This window comes from Artemia sp. Qi Xiang Cuo, chromosome 14 (assembly GCF_049724085.1).
Source record: "Artemia sp. Qi Xiang Cuo chromosome 14, ASM4972408v1, whole genome shotgun sequence".
Lineage (NCBI taxonomy): Eukaryota > Metazoa > Arthropoda > Branchiopoda > Anostraca > Artemiidae > Artemia > Artemia sp. Qi Xiang Cuo.
In genome coordinates this window covers 22,209,227-22,235,178 of record NC_142807.1, presented here as the reverse complement: position 1 = coordinate 22,235,178, position 25,952 = coordinate 22,209,227, and the positions used below count along the sequence as shown (strand labels likewise).

General features: G+C 34.9%; 2 protein-coding genes across 2 annotated transcripts in view; one reads left to right on the top strand and one right to left on the bottom strand.

Moving 5' to 3' along the window:
• Nucleotides 1-1,558: 1,558 nt before the first annotated feature.
• LOC148944264 (CD109 antigen-like) overlaps nt 1,559-25,952 on the bottom strand; it is a 340,357-nt gene continuing 315,963 nt past the window's right edge. Inside the window, exons 26-29 of the mRNA XM_089099715.1 lie at nt 18,958-19,154; nt 15,259-15,424; nt 6,710-6,815; nt 1,559-1,804 (exon numbers count right to left, since the gene is read on the bottom strand). Coding sequence (XP_088955841.1) covers nt 1,575-1,804; nt 6,710-6,815; nt 15,259-15,424; nt 18,958-19,154 — 699 coding nt within the window. The 3' untranslated portion in view covers nt 1,559-1,574. The remainder of the gene's footprint in view (nt 1,805-6,709; nt 6,816-15,258; nt 15,425-18,957; nt 19,155-25,952) is intronic.
• On the top strand, nt 10,233-12,644 carry LOC148944265 (GPI-N-acetylgalactosamine transferase PGAP4-like). Its single transcript, XM_089099716.1, has one exon. It carries the CDS (start codon nt 10,234-10,236, stop codon nt 11,290-11,292), a length of 1,059 nt encoding a protein of 352 aa, XP_088955842.1. The 5' UTR covers nt 10,233; the 3' UTR covers nt 11,293-12,644.

The following is a 25,952-nucleotide window of genomic DNA, read 5'->3' as shown; positions in this document are numbered from 1 at the left end:
GAGGGGGAGAACCCCTCATATACGCCATAATTTCTGTTCGTTTTAAGTTTTAATGTTGCTCCTTACTTTTAGTTGAAAAACTTGTTTATTTAATTTCTGATCGTTTTTTAAATAATGCTGGGAACCCGGAACCCACTTCATGGAAAATTCTCTTCCCCCATGAAAAATTCCTCTTTGGAAAGATCCTCTGAATTAACCCCTTCCCCTGACGCCCCCACTAGAAAATATCCCCTCTGATAAGGTCTATATACTTCTCAATAACCAATACTATATGTAAACAACGGGCAAAGTTCATAACTTTCAGCCCCTCTCCCGGGGACTGTGGGGGATTAAGTTATCCTCAAAGACATAGTTATTAAATTTTTGAACTATTCTGAACAAAATGGCTATCTCAAAACTTTGATCTGGTGACTTTGAGAAAATAGTTAGAGCGGAAGGGGGACTAGTTGCCCTCCAATTTTTTAGTCACTTAAAAAGGGCACTAGAGCTTTTAATTTCCATTCAAGTGAGCCCTCTCGCGATATTCTAGGACCACTAGATCGATAAGATCACCCCTGAGAAAAAATCACGCATCCGTGATCTTTCTTCTGGCAAAAAATACAAATTCCATGTTTTTGCAGACAAAAAGTTGAAACTTTTATAATATGGTTTTCTAATACACTGAATCTGACGGTGTTATTTACATTAAGCTTCTTAGACATTTAAGGGTGTTTCCCCCCTTTGTTAAAAATCAAACACATTTTCTCAGGCTCGTAACTTTTGATGAATAAGCCTAAATTTGATGAAACTTATATATTTGAAATGAGTATAAGCATCCAATTCCTTTGATGTATCTATTGATATCAAAATTATGTTTTTTAGAGTTTCGGTTACTATTGAGCCGACTTGCTCCTTAATTACAGTTCGTTACCACGAACTGTTTGATTGTACATAACCCATTCCTTTTGAATAAGTTACTCGACATTTTTTTACCTTGTTCTTGAATATTTGATACAAATTAAAGCCGCTACAGCGTCAAAGAAAGCTAATTCAGGAGTAAAGGGTCCTCAATACCCTCCAATAGATCATCACCGTGATCAAGATTGACCGAAGGACTTTCAGAATTAATGTTGGGATGGCACCGATAAAATTTGACTCCTCTATTGGTATTTTACGTCCCTCCGGACCCGTAATTACGGCAACTCTCAACATTCTGGGGGTGATACGTGTCCCTCAAACCACCCTCTGAACCCACCCCAGCAAGGAGAAGTCCTTAAGAAGGTAGATACCAAGCCATAGAAACAGGAACGTAGCTCCAGCATTTTTTGTTGAGGGGGTGGGGGGAAAGAAGAGGGGATCATATCCGGAGAGTTAAGGGATATGGGCTACATAATATTTTTTCCAATTATTGGGGGGCGACATCTTCCCATGGCAAGGCGACAAAGGTCCAACTCTTACAAGTTTCCTGTTTATTTTCGTTCTAATAATAATAATATTACTAGACTAATTTGTAATTATTAATTAGTACTTACATCATAAAATAAAATAAACTTAACACTAATTACTAGTCTACTAATAATAAGATGCGCAACAATTTATTGTAAATACATTATTAGTGCATATAACAAAGATACAAAATATATCATTTTATCTCCTTTGAACGAAGAATTAAATATAATTGAACAAAAACACAGAAATACTGAAATATAAACCGGGCTTGAATGACTAAATGTGTAACAATATGGACACTGATATGAGCCACAGACTTCACAAACATCTAAAACGTGTAGTGGAGCTGCGTCAAACATTATCATCTCGAAGTTTTCTAGAAAAAAGAAGAAGAGACTTATTTACGTCGAAATGTATGACTAATTCTTAATTTTATTTGTATATTTTATATATGTATTTCATTTGCAAATTTATGTATGTTTAGATTTATATGCATAATTTGAAGTGGAAATTCCTAGAAAAATTAAGAATTGGGGTTCCCCTGAAGGAGATTTCAAGCCAAAAACTCTTTAATTTTATTTTTTATAAAGCTTTGGGTTATCACTTTTTTTCTTGTTCCCCATACTATTGGTCATTGTGCTCAAGACCAGGGGCGGATCCAGGATGTTCTTAGGGGGGGGGGGGTCGCAAAATAGGTTGATCCGATAAACTTGCGTTAGGAGCAAGCTCAATTAACGCAAACTTGCGTTGATTAAGTATATTACACTACTTTAGACTACGTTAGGGGGCGCCCCCTGGATCCGCCACTGCTCAAGACTCTATGAAGAAGAACAAGATAAAGTATCCGTAATTAGTATATTTTTTTCTTACTTTTTTGGGCCGAAATTAAATCTTGAACTGAAGAAAAAGTATTTTTCATTATGCAGAAAAAAAAACAAACAAGAAGGCGTCTTAGTAAAATTATAAAACTTCAAGTCCTCACGAGCTAACCTTTTCTAGCCCTAGAACAAATTAGTGTCAATTTAATTACAGCAAATTTGAAGTCCTGTTACTGTATAAACAAAAACCACATTGGACATTTAAACATTGCTATTTTGCATTTTTAAAATGACTCTGAACAGATGGAGGTGTACATGACAATTTACCTTCCTCTTATCACCTCTTAATGATGAAAATAAAATACGTTTCCGTCTTAGCCTTTATCTTAGTGATAAAGATATGTTTAAGTTTAAAAAGAACATCCGTTCTTATCATATTTATTACTAAATCAAGTTTGCACTGTAAATTCATTTTTACTCACACCTATAATTACTGCAGCAAGCACAACTTGGTGTGGTATAATAAAACCCAAAGAAGCCTCTTCAATAAGTGTTGTTATCATGTGACTCCATAGCATTTCGCCTGTTGCTCAGGGCTTTTCTACTTCAACAAAATCTAGTGGATGAAAAATTCGTCCCCCCCCCCTCCCCCATTCATGTAGAATCCTCAAGGCGTATTTGGTTTCACTCATCGTCACTACAGCTCATTGTTCTAATGATTTTTTTTCCCCTAGTGATTGAAGTAAGCAGACACAGGAGCACAAGAGATGAACAATTATTTTTGAGAATACCAAAAGGTAAAGTTTCGCAACAGAGCAGGAATTGACCTTTGAATCCACTGAGAAAAAATAATTTTTTACCCCACCCCTCCGTCCAGGATGGAATCCTGCGGACTTTCCTGGTTTCGGCCATTGTTGCTATTGCTTTTTCCTCCCTCACTAAATTTTTGAACTTCCAAATGCCGTTATGAATTCAAAACAAAATTTCGTTACTAAAGTTATCGGTTTTTTTTCCACGAATAACGTAAACAAACGCAAGAGATGAATAAATAAGTTTGAAGCTATCAAAAGGTAAAATTTTGCAACAGAGCATGAGTCAATCTTTGAAAGCACTGACGAAAATCTTTTTTTCCTCTCCCTCGTCCGAAATAAAATTTTGTGCTCGTGTTTGATCTCACTTATCGTTGCTATATCTTTTTTTCTTGAACTTCTAGCTTTCTGGTTCTCTAGCTTCTGGTTCTTGAGCTTCTAGCTTTCTAGCTCTCTAGCTATGCAAAACAAATTCCAGCAACAAATTCTATCACCTTTTCTCAAGAATAAAGTAAACAAACATGACATTTGAATAAATAATTTTCAAGGAATTAAAGAGTAAACTTTCGTAACAGAGCATGAATTTTCAACTTTCTCAAACGAATTAAAAAACAAGAACAAGGGGTTAATTTACTCATTAATAAATAAGTAATAAGTATAGCTTAAAAAAAGTAATAAATTAAATCAAAATAAGTTAATTGCGTCTTACCACCATTACCACCCATAGAAACCATCAAGATAAATTGAAATTTTGGCTTATTTAAAAATAAATTTAGATAAGAACGATTTGGCAAGATATTCCCTTTTTCAAAATATTCCCTGGCTGCGAGCAAACAATAAAATAACAAAAGTCAGATACACGTAATGAGCAGAAAATAAAATCTTTTCCCACTTAATAATATAACCAAAATTAAGTCTAAAAAAATTGATGAAAATTCGCAAAGTCGAAGTCAGCAAAAGATAACTTATCTACTAAGTCTAAGTAGTTAAGCTCCCGAGTTTTTTTTTTTTTTTTTTTTTTTTTTTTTTTTTTTTAACCTAAAGAAATTAAAAATAACTGTATATCGACTATCTATTTTATAAGTCGCGTTCGGAGTCAGCACAAGAAGACTTATCTACTAAATCTAAACAGTTCAAATTCCGAGTTTTTTTTTAACCTAAAGAAAATAAAAAAAACTGGATGCCGACTTTCTTTTCTATAGGCCGCGAAAGATTTAGCCTATTATATACTTGTATTTATTTTTCAGGATTTTATATAAAGCAACTATGTTGCATCAGATACATTAAGTTTGTATGTCTGAATGTTTTAAAACGTCATTATATGACATCATTAACATGCAATAATGAAAAAGGCAGGCACCAGACGCCGGTTATGCAATGAGCTTGAATGTCTCATCTCTTTTCCCTTATAATAAAAAATATATTGGCCTCTGGTTTTTCCCCTTAGGTTCTAAATAATAGAAAAATTAAGATGGTTGGATTATGAAGGCTTAGTAGACAGTTTTCTGCACAGTTCATACAATTATTCAGTAAGTTTAGCGCAGATCATATCTGGCCTAATCTCTCGGTCCGAACAATAAGCTTGTTCCACTTATTTCTGCAGTAGTGAGACTGCTGGTTAGTTTATTTTCGACTGTATCCAACATAGTGCATTATTTTTAATATCGGGGTCCCACTTGTTTCCGATTAGATCACAGTCTGACTTGTCTACCCATGAAAAGATCTGACTTCGCTTATGTTTATATCTGCAAAAATGTTCTCCGGAGCACTCGCACCCCGGTCCGGGTTTTTATAATGGGTGAAATAGAGAATGATCATACTGGATAATTATATGAACTGTGGTTTTCTGGTACTGACTTCGAAATTATGAGTTTTCCTGAACAGTTTCTTTTTGGATCTTTTTTTTACCATTATATAAAATAAGGCCATATATAGGATTTTTGTTTGGATGGGGGAGGGGGGAGTAAAAAAAAATTACAAAACGCCTTAAAAATTTGTAAATAGGCATTTTTGTTACCTTTTTACGATTCGGACAAAAATCTCGGTGGGGCAGGGAAGGGGGTCAAATTCGGCAACCTCCCCTCCCATGGATACAGTCTTGATATAAAAAATACAATTTGCTTCTGTTCCTTAGTGAAATTTGAAACTTTCAAAACCGATGGGCAAGCCCTTACCTAAACATACAACGCTAGAAGTTTACGGTCTGAAATAAAAAGAGCAGGAAAATACCTGGTGACTATGATTTAAAAAAAGGGTCTTTTTAAGACACCCTAATAAGACAGTGAATATACTGAGATACCAGCAAAAAAAAGAGGAAAAAACTAGGCTCAAGTCAACAAAAAGCCTTCCATGGTACGAGAAACGTAAACCAGTGACAGTAATATACTGCTGCTGCTCCTAAAGCTCAATGTGGCATCGAACTGCCTGAAGTCAACACAACTACGCTAGCATCTTAGCTTATATCATTTAGCAGCTACAGTATTTTATTGAAATCACTGTTCAACTGGGATTATTTTCGAAAGTCCTCACTCCTGATACTAAGCTTTGATACTAATTTTTGTAATTAGGACGTTTGAGGGTTTAAATTCTCTTAATCATACTTCTTCATTTCTTCTTACAACTCAAGCAAAGTAGTGGTGCTAAGTGGTACTCATAATTTTGACGCTTCTTCCAAGATAACAATTTAACTTTTTCTGCCTCGTAAAACTACCTCACTGTTGTTTGTTGTCATTTTCTTTCGTTATCTATAAAGATAACTGAGGTTGTTCATGCTCATTTCCAACCTCCCTAAGTGGTTCACCATTGCTGCAAAACTGTGGAAAGAGTATGTGACTTGGAACTGAGGTACCGTCTACTAAAATGCACAGTAACATTTTTTCCTTTAATGTGAAAGACCATATTTCAAAAAAGTCATTATGCGAAGGGCTCTATTTCCTATTTTAAAGACAATAATCTTCAAAAAAGTTACCAAAATATAAAGTTGCTGATGTCAAATAATCTAAAAGATTAGAAGTTGTACACAAAGAGAAACAGAGTGTTCCTCCACTCCACTTTATTCAGAGCTTCACTCTCTGCATCTAAGCAGTACAGATGCTATAATCGAGCTTTACTAATTAGCCATTCGATCTATAGCTATATTCGACATAGCCATTATTCGACATAGCCAAGCTATATTCGACATAGCCATTCTTAAAAGATAGTACAAGAAACTGATAAGAGAGGAAATTTGACATTTTAGCATGGGTTTAATGCAAATCAAAAACTACTAGTGCCAGTGACAGCGCAGTGTTACCCGCCCGAATAATAACAATAAAAAAAATCAAAATAAAATTGGTTTTAGTTCCCTATATTTGGATCTGTTTTCCACCTGAGATTTCCTGAAAATGTTTAGATTTTTTCTTTCTGAAACTGTCTTGTTTCGTAATAAGATAGTTAAAAGCTGTTGTTCATATTGTTGATAACATGCCCATTTCGCAAAAGGGTTTCTTTTACCTTCGAAGGGATGTTTAAAAACAGGAAAGTAAAAAATATATTTTTTCTTTGGATCTTTACATCTACTTAATAATTCTGCTCGGTATTGCTAGATGGCGTGGTTGTTTCAGAAGACGAACTTGTTTCCTCTCTTATACTTTTTTCATTTTCTTTGATTCTTACCTGGAGTATAGACTTCAGATATTTTGGCACTTCTATAATGAGTTAGATTAGCAACTGCGTGCCATCTTCTTAATTGATATTGTATACAATGAGACACTTCTGGTACCTGAAATATATTACCATAATTTATTACTAAAAATACACTTTAACAGATTCTTATTTACAAAATATTGAACCTCCAAATATCTCCACAATATGTTCCAATAATTGAATGCTGTACTAACATACACTTTAAGAGTTGCATGTTCAAAATATCGAGTCTCCAAATATTTCCACAATATATTGCAATAACTGATTGATAAAAATACAATTTTAGAGGATTGTGTGTCAAAATATTGAATCCCATTATATCTCCAAAATATATTTCATTAATCGTTTATTAAAACTAGACTTTGGGAGAATAATCTTAAAAGAATGCCAGGTGATTTATTTCCTGTAGAGCAGTGGTTTCCAGCTTGTGTGGACCCAAGATCTCGTCTAATCATCTCCAAATTACTGACCTTACTCCTGCAGTGGTATATAATTCTTATTATTCTAACTTAGACTCTAGGAGTCTAGAGGAAGCAAGATAAAAAAAAAAAAAAGATACCTCTCTGTGTGCCTGCTCAAGGAACTTGTGGTGTAGATATAAAGACAATTTTTCTTATAGCCCCCCCCCCCCCAAAAAAAAATGCAATAAATAAATTAAATATACACAATAATAGAGTGTTTTCCCAAAATATAAGCTACAGTGTAAAACGTGTTTGCAACATCGCAGAAAACAAATATAAAAACAGTGAATACTAAATGAATAAGAAATGGAAAGGCTACCCCAATAGAAAATTTTCCCCACTAGGAATGTTTTATGAAATCTGAAAATTAATTACTGAAGTTCCGGAAATATGTGATACCCAGTACTTTACTATCCAACTATATACGGTAATCAGCTAAACATTCCGTTGCCTTAAACAGAGATGGCACCAAAAAGTCAATTTCGTGCAAGAAGTATATAATACTAACCGAATCAACTTAAATTTCTAATTTGAAGTCTGTAGCCTAGTAAGTTTTCAATTGACAGCATTTTAATCAATATTTTTTTGGAGCTTTACGAAAATAGAAGATTTGGAAAACCTACCTATGGAATTACTGCCATTTAAAGGGTTTAATATCAAACAAGTTAAGGAAGAATATATAACACACCCCAAGAAGTCCATCATATTCCATCCTCGTTCCTGAAGCCTTATTGAAGTGGTAACTCAGAAACGTTCACAAATCCATCGAATCCTACTGGAAGACGGCAATTAAAGTTGTTTGAAATACTTGAGGCTGTTAAAATATCAAATGAATGCGGGGGTAATATTTTAAATGGTATTTTGTGCTTTAGCAACGTCTATGCGAGATGGCTAGCTAGTTTACTTACACCTGACCGACTATTGAAACAAAATACTGTTTCAAGGGAGAATTTGCCCCTATAGGCTACCACAAAAATCTTTTTTTTTTGAACATTTTATTGCTATGGATGGACACTTTGACCCACCATTAAATTCCTGAAAGAAAATTACAGCCACAGGCTAAAATTAGACATCAATTACACATCATCCTGCCTGGAAAGTAATGATTATAAGTTATCAAGGAATGTTCACGGGGTGAAATTGTGTCTTCCTTATATTAGTTGCGTCACTCTCGTTAGTATTTCTAGCTCTGTGATTGGTTTAGAAAGAGGGTGTGGTTTTGTACTAATCGGATTCTAGTCCTCTGATTGGCTGTAGTCTAGTACTGGTAGTATTTTTTAGGTTTTCGGAACGAGAGTTGAAAGCTCTGGTCAAGAGATTTAGACAATGAAGATTCCTGTGGTGTTTTCATTTCGATCTACCACCCTTTTTTAAGAGTTCAGTCTCTTTTCTAGAATCCCTGTTTTGTTTTTTGGCAATAAACTTATACCATCAAAATATTTAATAATTAATAATTACCAAAGATATAATAATTACCATTTCTGAACTACCTTCAAATGATAAATTTTTATCACTAGGTATTTTATTTTTCAAAACACCTTTTTGGACTCACGGTTTCAATGGAATGTGGATTGTTTTTGGAGCAGGTGGTTGCGTTAGATGAATCTGATGACATGAAAAACTATTTCAAGGGGCTTGAAGAATCGCATTATATAGATGGCTTGATAAAATCAAAATACTGATATGAAAATTGTATTAGCCTTTCTGGAGGTGACACAAAATAATTGACACAAAGACTGTTGTTTTCTTTGCTAGGCCCGGGACTTTTCAGGCGACCCTTATTTAGAAAGATGGTACCAGTAAAACATTTTTATTGATATGAAAGAAGGAAACTGAACTTTTTATATAAGCTTGATATTCATAAAGCCGGTTGTATATGTAAATTAGAATTACAAGAAAATTAACAAAAAACGCAAATTTATGCTTTTGATTAAATTGTACCAATTTGAGGTAGAAAAAAGGGTCCAATTTTTTTTATAAGTTTTACAGTGGACACTGTGATATAGCACATTTAAGCTTAGTTAAGTTTTGGAGCTAAAATAAATTATTTATCATTCAAAGACAAAATTGTTTTTGACATCTCTGGCTCTTAGTTCTTATTTTAAATGTTACAATCAGTATTGCAATTAATTAAGTGTTTTAAAACTTAAATTTAAGAAATATCTAAAGTGACATTAAGCGATTTGGCTTAAGAACACATCAATTAACAAAATTCCGTGAACGCATCTAAGATAGCATTTTCAGTTTGTGTGTGCACGCGCTTGTGTTTGTGTACGTTTTTGGGTGAGTGGTGGGGGGGGGGCTGCAAGAATTTAAGAATTTATCTGAAAGTAACAGGGAAATGTATTTCATTTATTCTTTAGAAAAAATGCCCCTTTTTACCTATCTTCTATGTACATATAGAATTAAGTGTGAAGACTCAGAAAATAGGGACAAGGACGGGCTGAGCGAGCACACGGAGACAACAAAAAGGTCAGGGAAGGCAGATTTCTTATGGAAAAGATCCGTCTTCTGGCTATATGATCCTATATTTAAAATTATAGATGGAAAGGGGAACATTTGGCTTTACTCCATATAGCGTTCTCAACTGTATGCGCTACACAAATAGTGTGTGTATTTCAAAAAGCTAAACATCCACTAATCGATATCTTTCAGCATTGCTTTTGTTAGCACCAAAAACATACTTATTTCGCCATAACAATAGATAAGATAAGACAATTACCTAGGGAAGAGGCCTTGGGTCCCGTCCCAACCTTGTAAAATCGAGATATTTACAATTGTTTCTAGTTTTATTCATTCCATATACTCAATTCACCTATTCTAAAGTTAAAAAAAGTTGCCCCCATCCTCCACAAATTGATTCCGACGTAGTTAACCAGATTGGATATAGCAAGTTGGATTCCAATTACTACTTGAAAAATGAATGAGCAGCGGAACCAGATAAACTAATTTTTCAAAATAAAACAAACAAACAGGTACTTGAGATTAGATAACAGAAAAATATGATTTCCTATAAAAAAATATCAGTAAACCATGAGATACAAAGTGATTGTGACTTTAATTTTTGTCCTTTTTATTCTATTTATGCGGACATTTCAATATTCGTATTTTTATTGGAAAATTTATGACTCGTACAACTTCGGAAAAGACCTGGTTAACTCTGGAATTCGTACTGAACATGCTTTCCAATATTTCCAGTCTCAATATGAGAAAATTTTACTTTGCAATGAACCTAAATTAGTATTGACAATTACAGCAACCAATAGGAACAAAATTTCGAAAAATTATTACCTAACTCAGGTGGCGAAAGAGATACACTTTCAATTAACTCAGTGTGAAAGATGCCATAATATTATGCCGATTATATGTGATGCTAGTGGTGAATTCAATGAAGAAGTAGATTACTTATCTCGTTTTTTTCATACAGTGGAAATAAAGTCGAAAAACCAAGACGGCAATATTTTTGAAAAAGAAAAACGTGACTACATAAATTGCCTCTCTGAAGGTCTTAAATATAACCCTGAATTTGTACTTCAACTCCAAGATGATGCCCTACCTAAGTCAGGATTATTCGATTATACTGATTATTTAATGATGTCGAGCCATGTCAAAGAAGCCTTGTATGTAAAATTATATCATCCTGAGAGAATACAGAATTATTTCCAGCCAGAACCAGCCAGATGGCTAGAATGGACTGGCATATCTTTTTTAATTTCCTTTTCATTTAACGCTTTTTATTACTATAAATCAGGAAGAACATGCACAAAAAATTGGATATCACTCTTTTTACTATCAGCAATTGCCATTGAACTGATAGGAAGACCTTATTTAATTGAGTTTAGGAGAGTTCATCCAAGTTTACTGTCGCTTGCACCTGCATCAGAATGTTGTGCACCAGCGATGCTTTATCCAAGAGATGGTGCCTTACGGACGGCAAATTTACTGAGTGAAATTGTGTCAAGTAAAGTAAATCCTTTTGATATAGCTCTTTATCATTTAATGAGAAAAACGAAAGCGTCAGCATATGTTATTGAGCCAAACCTTGTGGAACACATTGGTTTTGTTTCATCTATAAGAACATGGGCACACTAATAAAATACGATAATCATAAAAACATTTTTATGGTTTAAATTATAGGATGCAACCTTATGGAACACTGATTTTCTACCAACATACCACCGTAAAAATATGGCTCTACTGCTGAAAAAACTTGTGTAGGATACTATAATTTCAGTTTATTAACAATTTATGACCATGGCCACCGAAAGCATTTTTGGGGTATTGTGCAAATTTATACGATTACGCTATTTAACCAGTTCTTATTTAATTGAGTTCCGGAGGGTTCATCTAAACTTACTGTCACTTATATCCGCACCAAAACGTTGTGCAACAGCAAAACTTTATTCAACAAATGGGGCTTTACAGACGGTACACTGTGGTTAAATGGTGGCAAGTAAAGCAAATCTTGTTGATATAGTTGTTTAATATTTAATTAGAAAAACAAAAGCGTCAACATATCTTGGAGAAGCAAAGCTTGTCGAAAATATTACTTTTGTTTCGTGCCTTAAAACCTGGGCGTACAAAATGGATTACGCATGACTGATGATATTCCTTTATGCTTGTTGGATCATACAACAGCAGAGTAGACCCCTTAGCCAACTCTCTCCAGTTTTCTAATAGCCTGCTAGCGATGGGGAAAAAAGAGAGACATCAGTGCCATCAATGTAAAAATAGGATTGTATTCGTTTTTAGAAATGAGGGACATTAAATTTCTAGTCAAAAGGCTTACAGCGAAAGCAATTTCAATGGCAGGCTACACTTTTTTTCAATTTGGCGTCTTTTCATCTTTGAGCGGTTTCAGTCACTTTTCAAAATTCCTACAAATTCGGTTGAATAATTAAACATTGTCGTTCAGACTAAGAATTTTGGTTAGTATGGGCCCTGGTTCACTCATTATTAGGTTGCTGCTATGGCTGCACTATGCGGGACTGTAGATCTCTAGTTAAGGATTTTTAATGACGGTGACTTTAATGGCGTAATTTTTAGCTTTCCTAGGCTTCTTTAGAGTAGAAAAAGAACCAATAAGTGTCACTTTTCGTGCCATAAGGCAGTTAATTCTGAAACTATCAACACAAGCTTATATAGAGTATGTAGATATAAGAATTGGCTTTCAGATGCGCCATTAACTATCTCTCTGCAACTTTCCGAATGCATGTTAGCGCTGGCAAAAAAAAAAAGAAAAAAAAAAGAAAAAAGGGAGACTGTGAAACTTTATAATAATTTTTTGGACAATGGTGCCTCTAATGGTGAACTATTATTTCAATTCAACGTCAGAGATGAGAGGTTTGGGCTTTTCTTTCAACATTCTCAAAAAGTAGAGCCACAATGACAAATCAGTGTTCGTTTAAATCTGAATAATAGTTTTATATCTGAATAAACCTCAATTGAAAATGTTTATCACTTGACAATTTTTGAGAAAACACGTTTTTAAAGTACAGGTGACTATGTGGTCTATGACGTTTTGGTTACTATTGCCCTTTATTCGGTTGCAGCTATTGCTGCAACATGATTATAAATGCATAAACTCTGTTAGGGAGAGATGAAATAGAGGATGTAACTATACACGTCAATTTTACTTTTACCATAGGAATTTAGAAAAAGGCTATCTTCACATGCGCGAATTTATGGTTCTCTTCTATTCCGAATTGGAGTTGGAAAAACTTGCATCTCGGGCCGGCAAAGTTTTTAAATTAATCGGAGTTTCTTTTTCATGCATCAGATAATCACTTTAGAATTTAATGAAGACAGTTGTCAGCTCTTGTTCTATATTTTAAACCTTTTGGGAAAATTTGTGTGATTTCTTCTATAAGAACTTTATTTTCTATGACCGAAAAGAATATGAGGCTATTATCATTAAAATGGAATGATAATTTCGGTTTTTTAGTAAGTTATTTTCATTAAAAGCCACGGTACTTGAATGATATACGCCCTACCTAATGTTCTCCTAATATGTTTCTCTGACGCTCAATCCTAATGAAATATACCTAAGTAAGATAAAAACATAATACTTTAGAAACAAATTTGGGCTATATATTTGCATATTAGGGGGTGGGGGTAAAGTACAGCGGGTCTACATGCCTAATGTGTTAGGTACAATTATTCTGCATATTATTTAGTAAGTATTATTTAGTAAGAATTGTTTTCTAACTTCACTCTGTCCAAATACTATACCCCCACCCTACCCCCCTAATGAGCCAATATATAGCCCAAATAATATATCTTAAATCTATTCTGTCACTTCTTTTTGTCTTGTCTCATGCTAAGCTGAAAGAAACTAACGAAAAAAACTGTTCTATAATGCGTCAATATGAACAACTTGAGCGGTAGGGCGTATATAATACAAGTACCAAAGCCACAGTACCAAGAGGAAAGCAAGTTCTTTTCATTTAGCTCTTCAACACTCAACACAAAAGGAAATTTGATCTTATATTTCAAGATAATCCTAAAAATCATATCCTTTTGTTTTTTTCTTCTACAAGATCATAGGCTCACAAGTGAAATACGACGGGAAACAAATCATGCCTGTGATAAGTTTGAGCTTATATTTTAAGATAATCTTAAAAATCATATCATTTTGTTTTGTTCTTCTGCAAGAACATAGGCTCACAAATGAAATACGACGGGAAATAAATCATGCCTGTGATAAGTTTGAGCTTATATTTTAAGATAATCTTAAAAATCATATCATTTTGTTTTGTTCTTCTGCAAGAAGATAGGCTCACAACTGAAATACGACGGGAAACAAATCATGCCTGTGATAAGTTTGAGCTTATATTTTAAGATAATATTAAAAATCATATCATTTTGTTTTGTTCTTCTGCAAGAACATAGGCTCACAAATGAAATACTACGGGAAACAAATCATGCCTGTGATAAATTTGAGCTTATATTTTAAGATAGTCTTAAAAATCATATCCTTTTGTTTTTTCTTCTACAAGAACACAGGCTCACAAATAAAATATGACGGGAAATAAATCATGCCTGTGATAAGTTTGAGCTTATATTTTAAGATAATCTTAAAAATTATATCATTTTGTTTTTTCTTCTACAAGAACATAGGCTCACAAATGAAATAGGATGGGAAACAAATCATGCCTGTGATAAGTTTGAGCTTATATTTTACGATAATCTCAAAAATCATATCCTTTGGTTTTTTCTTCTACAAGAACATAGGCTCACAAATGAAATACGACGGGAAACAAATCATAACTGTGATAAGTAATTATCAGGAAACTTCTCAATTCTGTAACAAAACTCTACAGATTAGTGCTACCCCGAAGCAAATTTTTGTAGGCTCATTCCAAAGAGCCTTAAGAAAAGTGGCTTTTTCCAAGATTCCTTAAGTTAAAATTATACAGGATGGAAACCAAACAGCCCAAGTCTCGTATTCTTATTTTTTTTTTCTATACAAGAACCAAGTGATATTCATAACATAAAACCGAGGGAGCATTTGCCGATGGAAAATTGTGTGACTGTTATATTAAAAAAACAGCGGAACATGCATAAGTTGAGAATCTAATGCTCAATATTTGCGATGTTCCGCTTTTCTTGCGACCCCTTTTAAAATTTAAGTTATTCGATCTGTTTTTTTATAGAGTGGTAATTTAAAAAGTAGCTTCAAAAGATTTCTCACAGTTGGATCCAGCAAAATAAATCTGTAGGCTTTTTTTTAGAATAATAAACAAAAATATAGGCTTGTAGGCTTGAAAACAAGCTTTTTTTTCCCAGAAAAGTGCCGTTTTTCCGGGAGTGCTGTAAAAGATCCACTCTGTGTGCACGGTTCAACTCCCCTGAAAATGAAAAATCCCCCCCCCCCCAATTCTACTAAGGATTGAACCTGCGTTTTTCTAAGGTCAAGAGTTATGTATGAATTTTTACACAAATATTCTAATAATTAGTAAGTTAATTCTGAATTAGCATTAGGCCAATTAGCCGAAGGCCAAATCATCAAATAAGCAGTAGGAAAATTCTATATTTCGAAAGCAGTAGGCTACTTACATAGTCAAAATACCAATAGACTGCTTTTTCCGTTGGTTCCACGTCAACCAGAAATGGTAAATTCTGGTTTTCAATAGACTCGTACGCTTCTGAATGTAATATTATGTATCCAGTGGGAAGTTCGACTTCCAGTACTGCCGGTCCACTATTATTCACACTAGCCCACCTGTTGGAGATTAAAGGCATTAGAAACGGGACCAGACCTACCAATATGAGGAGTAAAACCATTAGCCTAGGGCTCACTGATATCTTGGGGCCTAGTGCAGTTGAAATGCTGCACTTGATCGAACCTTTTTATTACGAAAGCCCTAACTATGTTACATCGGCTATATGTATACATATTAAAATATTGATACATATTGCAATATGTATCACTATATACGAGCAAGCAGTCCACAAATTACTGTTAGACTTAAGATCAGCAAAACAGGAAAAGGAGGAACAGAGAAAAAATTTAGAGCGAATATTTATACAAATCTGTCTTCCTCCCGTTTATTCTTTTATTCATAAATCTCGTTTATTCATAAATCGAAAAAATGATTCTAAGCAGGAATATTACTCTATATAAACTCTAAGAGCATATAGTATTAGAATTTACACTATTATAGCATACATCAATTAAAGTATTAGATATGTAACATCAAATCAGAGGACATATAAAAAAAAGCTTTTATTAGCTACACTACAGCAGGGAATAAATACAAATATTTAATGAAAATTCCTAGTCACAGTTCAAAACACATGCATTACTAATACTAGTGTTTTTTTTTCATCTTCTGCGTTTTAAACTTATGTTTATCTACTATCATGTTAGATAATGATGAAATTTATTAATCATCTTATAATAACGCTTTTTATTAAGTTATTCATCCTGTAGCTCTATTCACTTGGAAACTTTAATCGTCAACAGGAACTGACAGTTGGCATGATATGCTGATCTTTTGCTATTTGCAACCTTTCATCCAGCTTTTGCCTACTTTATTCTGAGGTGAAAACACCACTCTTTTCAATTCAATACAACAAAAACGATTTGTTTTTTTTAAGAGTTTTGGTATCTGTGGAGAATTTTGTGGTTTAACCGAAACAGAAACAATTCCAGGTCAGATCAGAACAGCTTTTTTAAACTTTTTTCGCATGCTGACCAATGGTCTGCGTTGTGTAGGTACCGATATCCTGATTCAATGCCTTCGACAGGGAGTGCAGTGTGTGGTTGGAGGCAAATCATCCGACGCTTCCCATGTTTTTTCCCCAGATTTCTCCAGATACCCATTTAGAGCTTGGTAGACTCCGGATGAGATTACAGGGGCCCAGTATTGACCCCCCTTCCAAACCAAATAACCAGTGACTCCAGGACTCGAACCTGGTGTATATTCAATAGGGGTTGGCAGAGAAAGGTGACATTCAATAGAAGGTAGAGGACAATCAATAGAGCTGACTTCCATTGAATAGGTCTTTGTTTAACAAAGCTAAATAAAAACCTCAAAACTTTCGATCGGCTCCATCCTTCAGCCTTAAATGATTTCTGAAACATGTGTCGGGCATTCAATTGGGTTTTGTGAAACAAAAATAAAACCCTATGTTTTGCAGTTGGCCATATCGACTTCAATAAAGCCCTAAATTTTTTGTTATTAAAATCAACCGTCTAATTGAAAAAACACATTCAAGTAACAAAACTTCTGTTGGGCTACAAGCAAGAAATCTAGGACGCATAACCGACTATACAGTCTTCATGTTCCTCCTAGACTAATTTGACGGAACTAATACGTGGTTGTTTTGTTTGTCCCCTTATTTTGAAAAAATTGGCAAACACCACGAATGAATGATGTTTGCTCTCGTAGTCTAAGATCGGCTTGACTTAGGCAACTTGTGATTTTAACTGAAAATGAAAGTCCTTAATCTATTCAAAATTCCTTGTTCGAGAATCGCTTCAGAACACTATGACTAAAAGTCATTTGACTTCACTACTTCAGTCAATAGTCATAGTAAGTGAAGTCATAGTCACTTGACTTCACTACTTCAGTCAATAGTCATAGTAAGTGAAGTCATAGTCACTTGACTTCACTACTTCAGTCAATAGTCATAGTAAGTGAAGTCATAGTCACTTGACTTCACTACTTCAGTCAATAGTCATAGTAAGTGAAGTCATAGTCACCTGACTTCACTACTTCAGTCAATAGTCATAGTCAGTGAAGTCATAATCACTTGACTTCACTACTTCAGTCAATAGTCATGGTCAGTGAAGTCATGGTCACTTGACTTGACTACTTCAGTCAACAGTCATAGTCACTTGACTTCACTACTTCAGTCAATAGTCATAGTCAGTGAAGTCATAGTCACTTGACTTCACTACTTCAGTCAATAGTCATAGTCAGTGACGTCACAGTCACTTGACTTGACTACTTTAGTCAACAGTCATAGTCACTTGACTTCACTACTTCAGTCAATAGTCATAGTCAGTGAAGTCATAGTCACTTGACTTCACTACTTCAGTCAATAGTCATAGTCAGTGACGTCACAGTCACTTGACTTGACTACTTCAGTCAACAGTCATAGTCACTTGACTTCACTACTTCAGTCAATAGTCATAGTCAGTGAAGTCATGGTCACTTAACTATGACTTCACTACACTATGACTTAATATACTATTTATTAAGAAACTAAAGGTGAGCACGCTCTTCACTTTCAAAATGTTTTAAAAATTTTACGGACTAACACTTTATAAGGTGATGCAGACAAACTTATTTTGAGAAGCATCAGACATGCGCAAACAGCAGCAACCCTTTATAGGCTGCACTTTGAGGTGTAGTATTAGTGCAATAGATTTAATTGACCACTTACTGCAACATTAAGTGGGAATGAGAAGTCAGGGTATTCGTACATTTAATTTTTTTTTTTGTGTATAATTCATGGAAATACTAACATTGCCTGAAATTGATTAGCCATTATGGCTGCTAGTCTTACAGAACGCTACATCCCAGTGGCACATAAGTGGCACATCTCAGTTTCCTGGCACATAAGGTAGTTTATAAATGTATAATCAGCATCATATTTCAAGGGGAATATCTCTCCCTCCCTATAAATTTGGATAAATTTAATCTAATAAATTATAACAATCTTTTAAGCTATCTAAAAAAACTGTCTGATCAAAGTAAAGTCCGAAGAAAAATTCCAAATAAAGTTTATTTAATAAGTTATCAAATAAATTATCTAAAATTTATCTAGAATTTCTAAAAATTTATCCAAATAAATTGTCAAAACAAGCAATTCAGTTTTCAAAGTCATTTTAACCCATCAAATTGACCATTCTTAATTTAAAAATACTGTCAATCAATCAATCAATCAATCAATCAATCAATTTATTTGAAAGAAACACAGAAAAAATTACAGAACTTTAGACCCCCACAAAGGCTCTTTGGCCTGTGAGGGTGGGTGACTAAACATAACATTAAATAATAGCATTAAAATACTAATAACAGTAATGTCAGAATTTGGTGAATAAAATGAATAAATTTGTAAATGTTCAATTTCTTGATACATGAATGCAAAAAATGAAAAAAATACAACTAAAAAGTGGTTGGGTAAATCCAAATATTTATATGGGTACATACAGAAAAAAAAGTTTAGAATTAACTTTCGTAATTCCTTTACTTAGTAAAGTTTCTTCTTGGTTGCAATTACAAAAATATAGAATATTAATACCTGAAGCAAGCATGTACTTCTACATGCGATTTGTTCTGGAATTCTGAATATTTTTCCCATACAGTCAGGTCGAAGCGTTTCTCTTTCGGTGCATCTAGGTAGTCTGGCCAATCAACACCGTAACTCACTTCCGCTTGAGCTACTGCCATACCTGCCCCTTTTCCAGTCACAGAAACGAATCCCCAAACATTATCTATCTAAAATGACACAAAAAGAAAAAATAATCATTAAGGATCCATCAAAAGGCTTTCCTGAAATAACTTCCAATGCAATAGGCATCCAGCCCCCAGTGCCCAAAACAGTAGAGTGCATTATGATGAGTGAAAAAATGCTCGACTGCAAAAAATCACCCTCCCCCTCCCCAATTAACTCTAAGAATTGTAATACAAAACAGCATCGTGTCGCCAAATAAGGACACTTATCCATTGTAGCAGTTACTTCAAAGTGATTGGATTTAATATGAAAAACTTTTTCCCTTTCTAAGTTCTTAAAATGTAAATAATCTCGGTCAGGCCAATCAACACAGTGCCTCAGTATCTAAAATAAGACAAAAAAAAAAAGATCCGCATACTAATATACATCAGAAAGTTTTCCATTAATAGCCTCCCCGTGCAATGCCCTCCTCCACCCCAGCTTTCTGAAGAAGCTCATTACATCACGCTGAGGGTGGGATCTAGAATTCAAGGCCGATGTTGGATTAACTATAGGATGTATAAATAAAAGTGCGTCGCCTCCTCAAATAGGAACACCTATCCATTATGGCACTTAGTCTAGAAATATGCTCATGTTTCTTATGAAACAGATTACCACTTTCTACGTTGTTCAAATGCACGAAATCAGGTGGTTGTGTCACTCAACTACAAGTCCTAAAAGAATTTTTGCAGTGCCGCCGTTGTACACTCGTTTAAATGCTTTATCTTTGGTCTAGGTTTTCCCGTAGCCTAATCACAGTTCTAATTTTAAATCCAGGTGAATACTGATGGATCTGATTGATTTTCGTGTGACTAATGAGTAATTTTCATGGGGTCTTTCAAACGGCTTTTGATAAAGCAGACAAAACATTCTTAAGGTTCTCCCTCCCTCCACGATTTTGATTCTGAATAAATATCATAAAGTCATTAGTTCTCTCGATGAAAATACTAAGGCTACAGAATCAATGGCTTACTCAGAAATAATTATAAGGGGGGGGGGGGGCTTAACGGGGGTCCTTGGGCCAACCAACGGAAAACTTAAAAAATTCCTAAGAGACAACGGCATTTTAAGGCCCTACTTTAAGTTTATTTTAGCTCTTTGAATGCAAGTTTAGAGTAGGGACTAAGTAATTAATGATAAAAACGAGCAGACTAAATAAGATTGTAAAACGGAATGTAATTTTTTTCTTTAGGGGGGCTACAGCTCCTTTTCCCCCCCCCCTTTAAGTGGGTACGCGCCTGTGCAGAATAGATAGGTAGAAGAGACCACGCTTTCTTCTCCTTAATAATTCTTCTTATTAGTAGATAAGACGAGCAAAAGAAACGATACTAAAATGACTAAAAATAAAACGGTGCTTTACTGTGTTATTGACGCTACTCGTTTTAATCACGCTATTGGCCAAAAATTAATGATCCTAATTACCTGTAATTCACCATTATTACATGTAATTCATTACCTAATTACATGTAACCCTAATTACTTGCTAATTAAGATAGGACACTACAAACAAGCTTTGCTATTAGTTCAACAGAAATATTTTGTAAACCTCTCTTAAAATGGTTTAGGAGAGGTTATCTGTATATCCATTTGGTTTTTATTCGGCTGCTCTCACGGAGCTTTACAAGAAGTTTACTGACCTAGGATTAGGGTTGAAAGTCAAGATAGTCTTGACTATTATCATACATATGGCCCTGGGATGCTCAGGAAATTGTAGCAGAGGAATCAGTTTTTAATACTAACAACCCATATTAACAAGTACACTTCAAACTCGGGAGAACCGAGCAAAGGGGATCGTAGGTCTGATTAAGATTTTTTGGCCATAACAATTCCAGAAACCAATTCCTGTTTTGATTTTTTACCATTTTCAAGGAGTGTGAGGCTCATTTTAGAAATTCTCAAGCTTTTGTTTTCGCAATTAGAAATTAGGTTAAACTAAATCTAGATAACAGTCGCAAATTTTGAATCAGAGTCAATCGAAAAAAAACTTCACTCCAAATAGTTTCAAGTAAAACATATTGTTGAATTTTCGATTACTTTTGGCCAAAGTTCACTCTTTACTAAGTTGCTACTGCTATAGCCATAATTAAGAAGGGGTAATCATGAAGTTTCATGAAATCATGAATTTTGAATAATACGATAGCAACAATAGATCGTCCTATTATTTTGTGTGGCGTTCGAATTACTTTGGATTAACTGATTAAGGATGCCAGAGTACGGTGGTGAATAACAAAGCAGGTTCCGCGGACCACCGGGCCAGCCGCCGTCAATTGCTGATTGCCACTGCTGCCATGGGCCTGCCCACTGAAAGCTAAGTTGATTTTTCTTCTCTTTTTTTTTTTGGCTTTTCTTGTAGTAGCGAAGTAATGTCAAAATTCCAACAGTTCCAGCTTGCGTTAGCGAATTTCAAAAAATTCCCGCTGTGGCCCGTAAGAATTATCCAAGTTTCAAAGGATAAAAAAGGAATCTTCAACTACTTAGTTTTTGCGTATGGAGATCACACAGAGTCGCGCCTAACGGAGAATAGTCTCATCTCGTTTGAGGACAATTACTGCGAAGCATCTACAAAAACTGATAAAAATGTTGGAAGTGCGCTTAAAGAGGTTAAGCAAAACCCGGACATTTATAAGACGGCTTACAAAATTTTCGTGTCGCTGAAAGCAGTTTCTTCTGAACCATCTACCGCGGATTTGCTAGCTAAAATAGTAGCAACTGAGGAAGATATCGCTAACACAAAATAATCATTGATGAGCGCGATTACTAAGCAAGTTCAAGATAAATGCGGAAACGACCGAACTCTGAAAACTTCTGTTGAGACTATCGTGAGTGAAATATACTCGTCAGTGTCGCTTGAGTTTAATCCGAAGCTAGGGCAATTGTTCGTATCAGTAAAGAATATCAAAGGACTGATTGAAAATTTAGAGAACCGAATTGCAAAATTAGAAGTGAAAATTGATGATTATGAGCAAGAAAAACAGCTTGGAACTCTAGTTTTTCACGGTATTAAGCAGCAGCCGGGTGTTGACTTGAAGTCGACCATTCTGAATATAGCCTCGCAAAAGCTGGGGCTTTCCGGTATCTCTGACTGTGATTTTTCTATGGTTTACAGGTCGAAATTGAATAATACAGGGTCGGCAAACGATAAAGTTGCACCAGTGTTCGTGACATTTTCTACCTGTGAGACGGCCCGTAAAGTGTTTGCGATTAAATCAAAATTGGCTGGTTCGAAAATCTTTTTGTCTGAGTCTCTAACCAAGCGCCGTCGTGATATCCAGAGTGCCGCGAGAGACAAGTTTGGCGTGAAAAATGTATGGTCAGATCGTGGCCAGGTTCTCGCAATGCTTCCAGGTGAGCGAGCTGCTCGTCGAATAAACTCGCTTTCAGATTGCGTTTAGTTTGTTGTCTATGAGTAGTTTGGTAGTGTTTATCTGGTTAAGATGTTCTATATTGCTCTTTATTTATGTTTTTATTTTGTTGGTTATTTTTTTATTTCTTATGAGTATAAATATCGTCCAGTTTGAGCGCAGAAAAGGGATGAATTATAGGATTCTTTTTTGCGTAAGTTGATATGAGTAGTAGTTTACGTGGAAGATTGAGTGATTTGCAAAATAATCCATTTAATGTTGATGATTATTTGTTGACGGATATTGGAAATGATGGGTCGCAAATTAGTTTTCGTCAATCTCTTGATAGTAAATATCGCCAGTTATCATTTTTGGAGGAGTTAGACCGGTCTGGATTTCATGCATGTACATGGAATTGTCATTTAACGTCTTCTTACCATGAGATTTTTGATTTTATTTCCCGATCTAATAATTTACATATAATGGCATTATGTGAAACATTTTTGGTTCATGACACCCTTCTCTCGTCCTTTAACTTTCCAGGTTATGAACTGATTGTTCGAAGTCGATCATCAATGGGACGTGAAGGCCTGGCTTTCATTGTCCGACAGGATTTGAATTAGAAAATTAGAAAGGATTTGGACATTTGGAAGGAGGGTAAGATAGAAACCTTTAGTATAGAAATTAAGTTTGAAAATCGAGCTTGTATTTTTACTGTTGTATATAAGCCACCAAGTGCATCATTTGAAGAGTTTGGTGAAGGATTTCAATGTCTTGCTGCAAAGGTAAATAGATCTAGTCAAGAGTTTATATGTATGGGAGACTTTAATTTTGATTTGTTAAATATGCGTGGACCAAATTTGGATTTTTTAAGCCTGATGATGTCAAATGATTTATACCCGACCATGAGCATTCCAACGAGAATCAAGGATCATTGGGAAACGCTCATCGATAATGTGCTTGTTTCTTCAGCGATACTAAGTAAAGTGTGCTGCTCTGTTATTATAAGCTCAGCCCCCGACTAACTTGCGGTTGTATTGCATTTGAAATCTGAAGTGAAGAAAAATAACAGAAAGAATAAAATACCAATGCGTGAACTGAAGCCAGTTAATCTGAAAAAATTTGAAGAACAAATTAGTGTTATTAACTGGGAAACAGTACTGAATGAAGATCATCCGTCGGAAGCATTTGAAAAGTTTAACCAAATAGTGTCGAATATTTATGATAGCACGTGTCTGCTTAAGGAAACAAACTCCAGAAAGAATAAACCGAGAAAACCGTGGTGTAATGATGAGCTGTTTAATTTGTTTAATATGATAAATCAGGCGTGTGAGGAGCATCTTAATCATCCACAGAATAATGAGCTTTATGTGATGTATAAAGAGCTAAGGAATAGGGCAAATGCCCTAAAAAGGAAAAACAAGAAGCCATATTTTACAAATGTATTTGAAGAAAGCAAAGGTATCCCCAAAGCAACATGGTAAGTTGTGAATGATTTTGTAAAAATTCCTATGAAGCCATCGGAGCCAAAAATTGTGCTAAATAATAGGACCTTAGAAGAAACTTAGGAAATCTGCAACGCATTTGGACAACATTTCTCTGAAATTGGCTGCAAGATTCAATAAGAAGCAAGGAACTCCCATGTTTTCGAATCGAGCAGTTTTGTAGATGAGTGAGGAGGAGGCTTTGAAATGAATTTCCAGCCTTGTGTTGAAGACGAGGTACGCAAGATTTTTATCACGATTAAGACTAACAGTGCAGGAGTTTACGGATTGAGACCCAGAATGCTCAAGTGGGTTGTGGCTTATTTGCTTCCTGTTCTCGTATGCCAGATCAAAATTTCTATGGAAAAGGGGGTTTTTCCGAATGAACCTTAAATACATAAAGTTGTACCGTTGCACAAATGTGGCGCAAAACTGTCATATCGATTTGTAGACCAATATCAATTATCCCAATTTGTTCTAAAATTTATGGAAAGATTGGTGATCACCGGCCTTACGAGTAACTGATGAAAATCGGTGTTTTACATTATGGTCAATTCGGCTTCTGGAAAGGATCTTCGAGGATACAGGCAGTGCAGCATCTTCTGGAAAATATTTGCTCAGCACTCGAGAACGGCGAACAGTGCATGGGCGATTGTATTGATTTTTCAAATGCTTTTGACACTATTGGTTTTAAAATTTTATTGGAAAGGTTGTATTATTTAGGCCTAAAGGGGTAGTGTTTTAAATGGTTTGGAATCACATTTAACTGAAAGGAAGCTACGAGTGACTTTAAGAGAAAAATGTCCATAGTTGCTTCCCATGAAGTGTGGTATTCTAAAGGACCCAGTTTTTGGTTCTCTCGTAGACCTGACATTGGTAGACAGAATAAGATTCTACAGTTCTAGGGCTTCAGTTGCTTCATTTACTGACGCTACGGCCCTAGTAATAACAGCAAAGTCGCTGCAAGAGCTCTTGTTCAAGGTAAATAAGGCCGTTGATGGCTTACCTAAATTTGGTTCTTCTAGCCTATATAGCCTCAATGCATCAAAACCTAATTTTATGATTTTTACGAGGACTGGTTCTGCTCCAGCTATTCGTGGTGCCATAATTTACAATGGCCTACCGCTCTCACCGGTCGAAGAGATCTAATATCTAGGATTCATCCTGGATCAAAACTTCAGTTGGAGAAAACACTGCAACTTCATAGCATGCACGCTGGTATAAGGCATTATAATTTTGAACTGTTTTCAAAATTCTTTGCCTTGTTAAATTCTGCTTTTATTGCGTTCTTCGTTTATAGCTCCTAATATGAATTATCGTGGTTTAATTTGGGCGACCACTTTTAGCTACAGCTTTAGAAGAGTTCAAGTTCTGTAGAATAAGACTATACGGTTGATTGGAAGTTATGATCGTGTTATTGATAGCACTGAATTACTTTTTAAAAATTTAAGAACTTTAAAGGTTGTTGAAATAAGGGATTATTAAATTTGAGCAATTGTATTTTAGTGTCTGAATGGTCTCGCACTGGATTTTTTTATTAATATTTCAAAGCTTAATTCATTTTACCACAATGATTCGACTAGGAGTGAGAATAGTCTTGCATCTGAGCCACGGACACAAAGAGAGCGAGTCAAGTGACCAGACACATGGGCCCGTCAGTTTGGAATTTATTTCCAAATTCTGTTTGTCAAGCTGAAAGTTTGCCCCAACTTAAAACCCTTAATACATATCATTCCTTTGCATGATTTTGGTAATTTTAAAGTTTGATGAGAAGGCTTCTGTATTTTTGTATATTTTTTTTTGTAGATACTTTATTTTTTTTTGATATTTTGTGCCATTATATATTTATCTTTAATGTAATTTACTATTATTGTTTTACCCTTTTTTAATTTTATTTGGTTTGTTGAATTGGCCTGCATGATATCCAACCGGTCGCTTTTTAAAGCATCTTTTTGCTTTAGTGCGACTTGTTGTCACA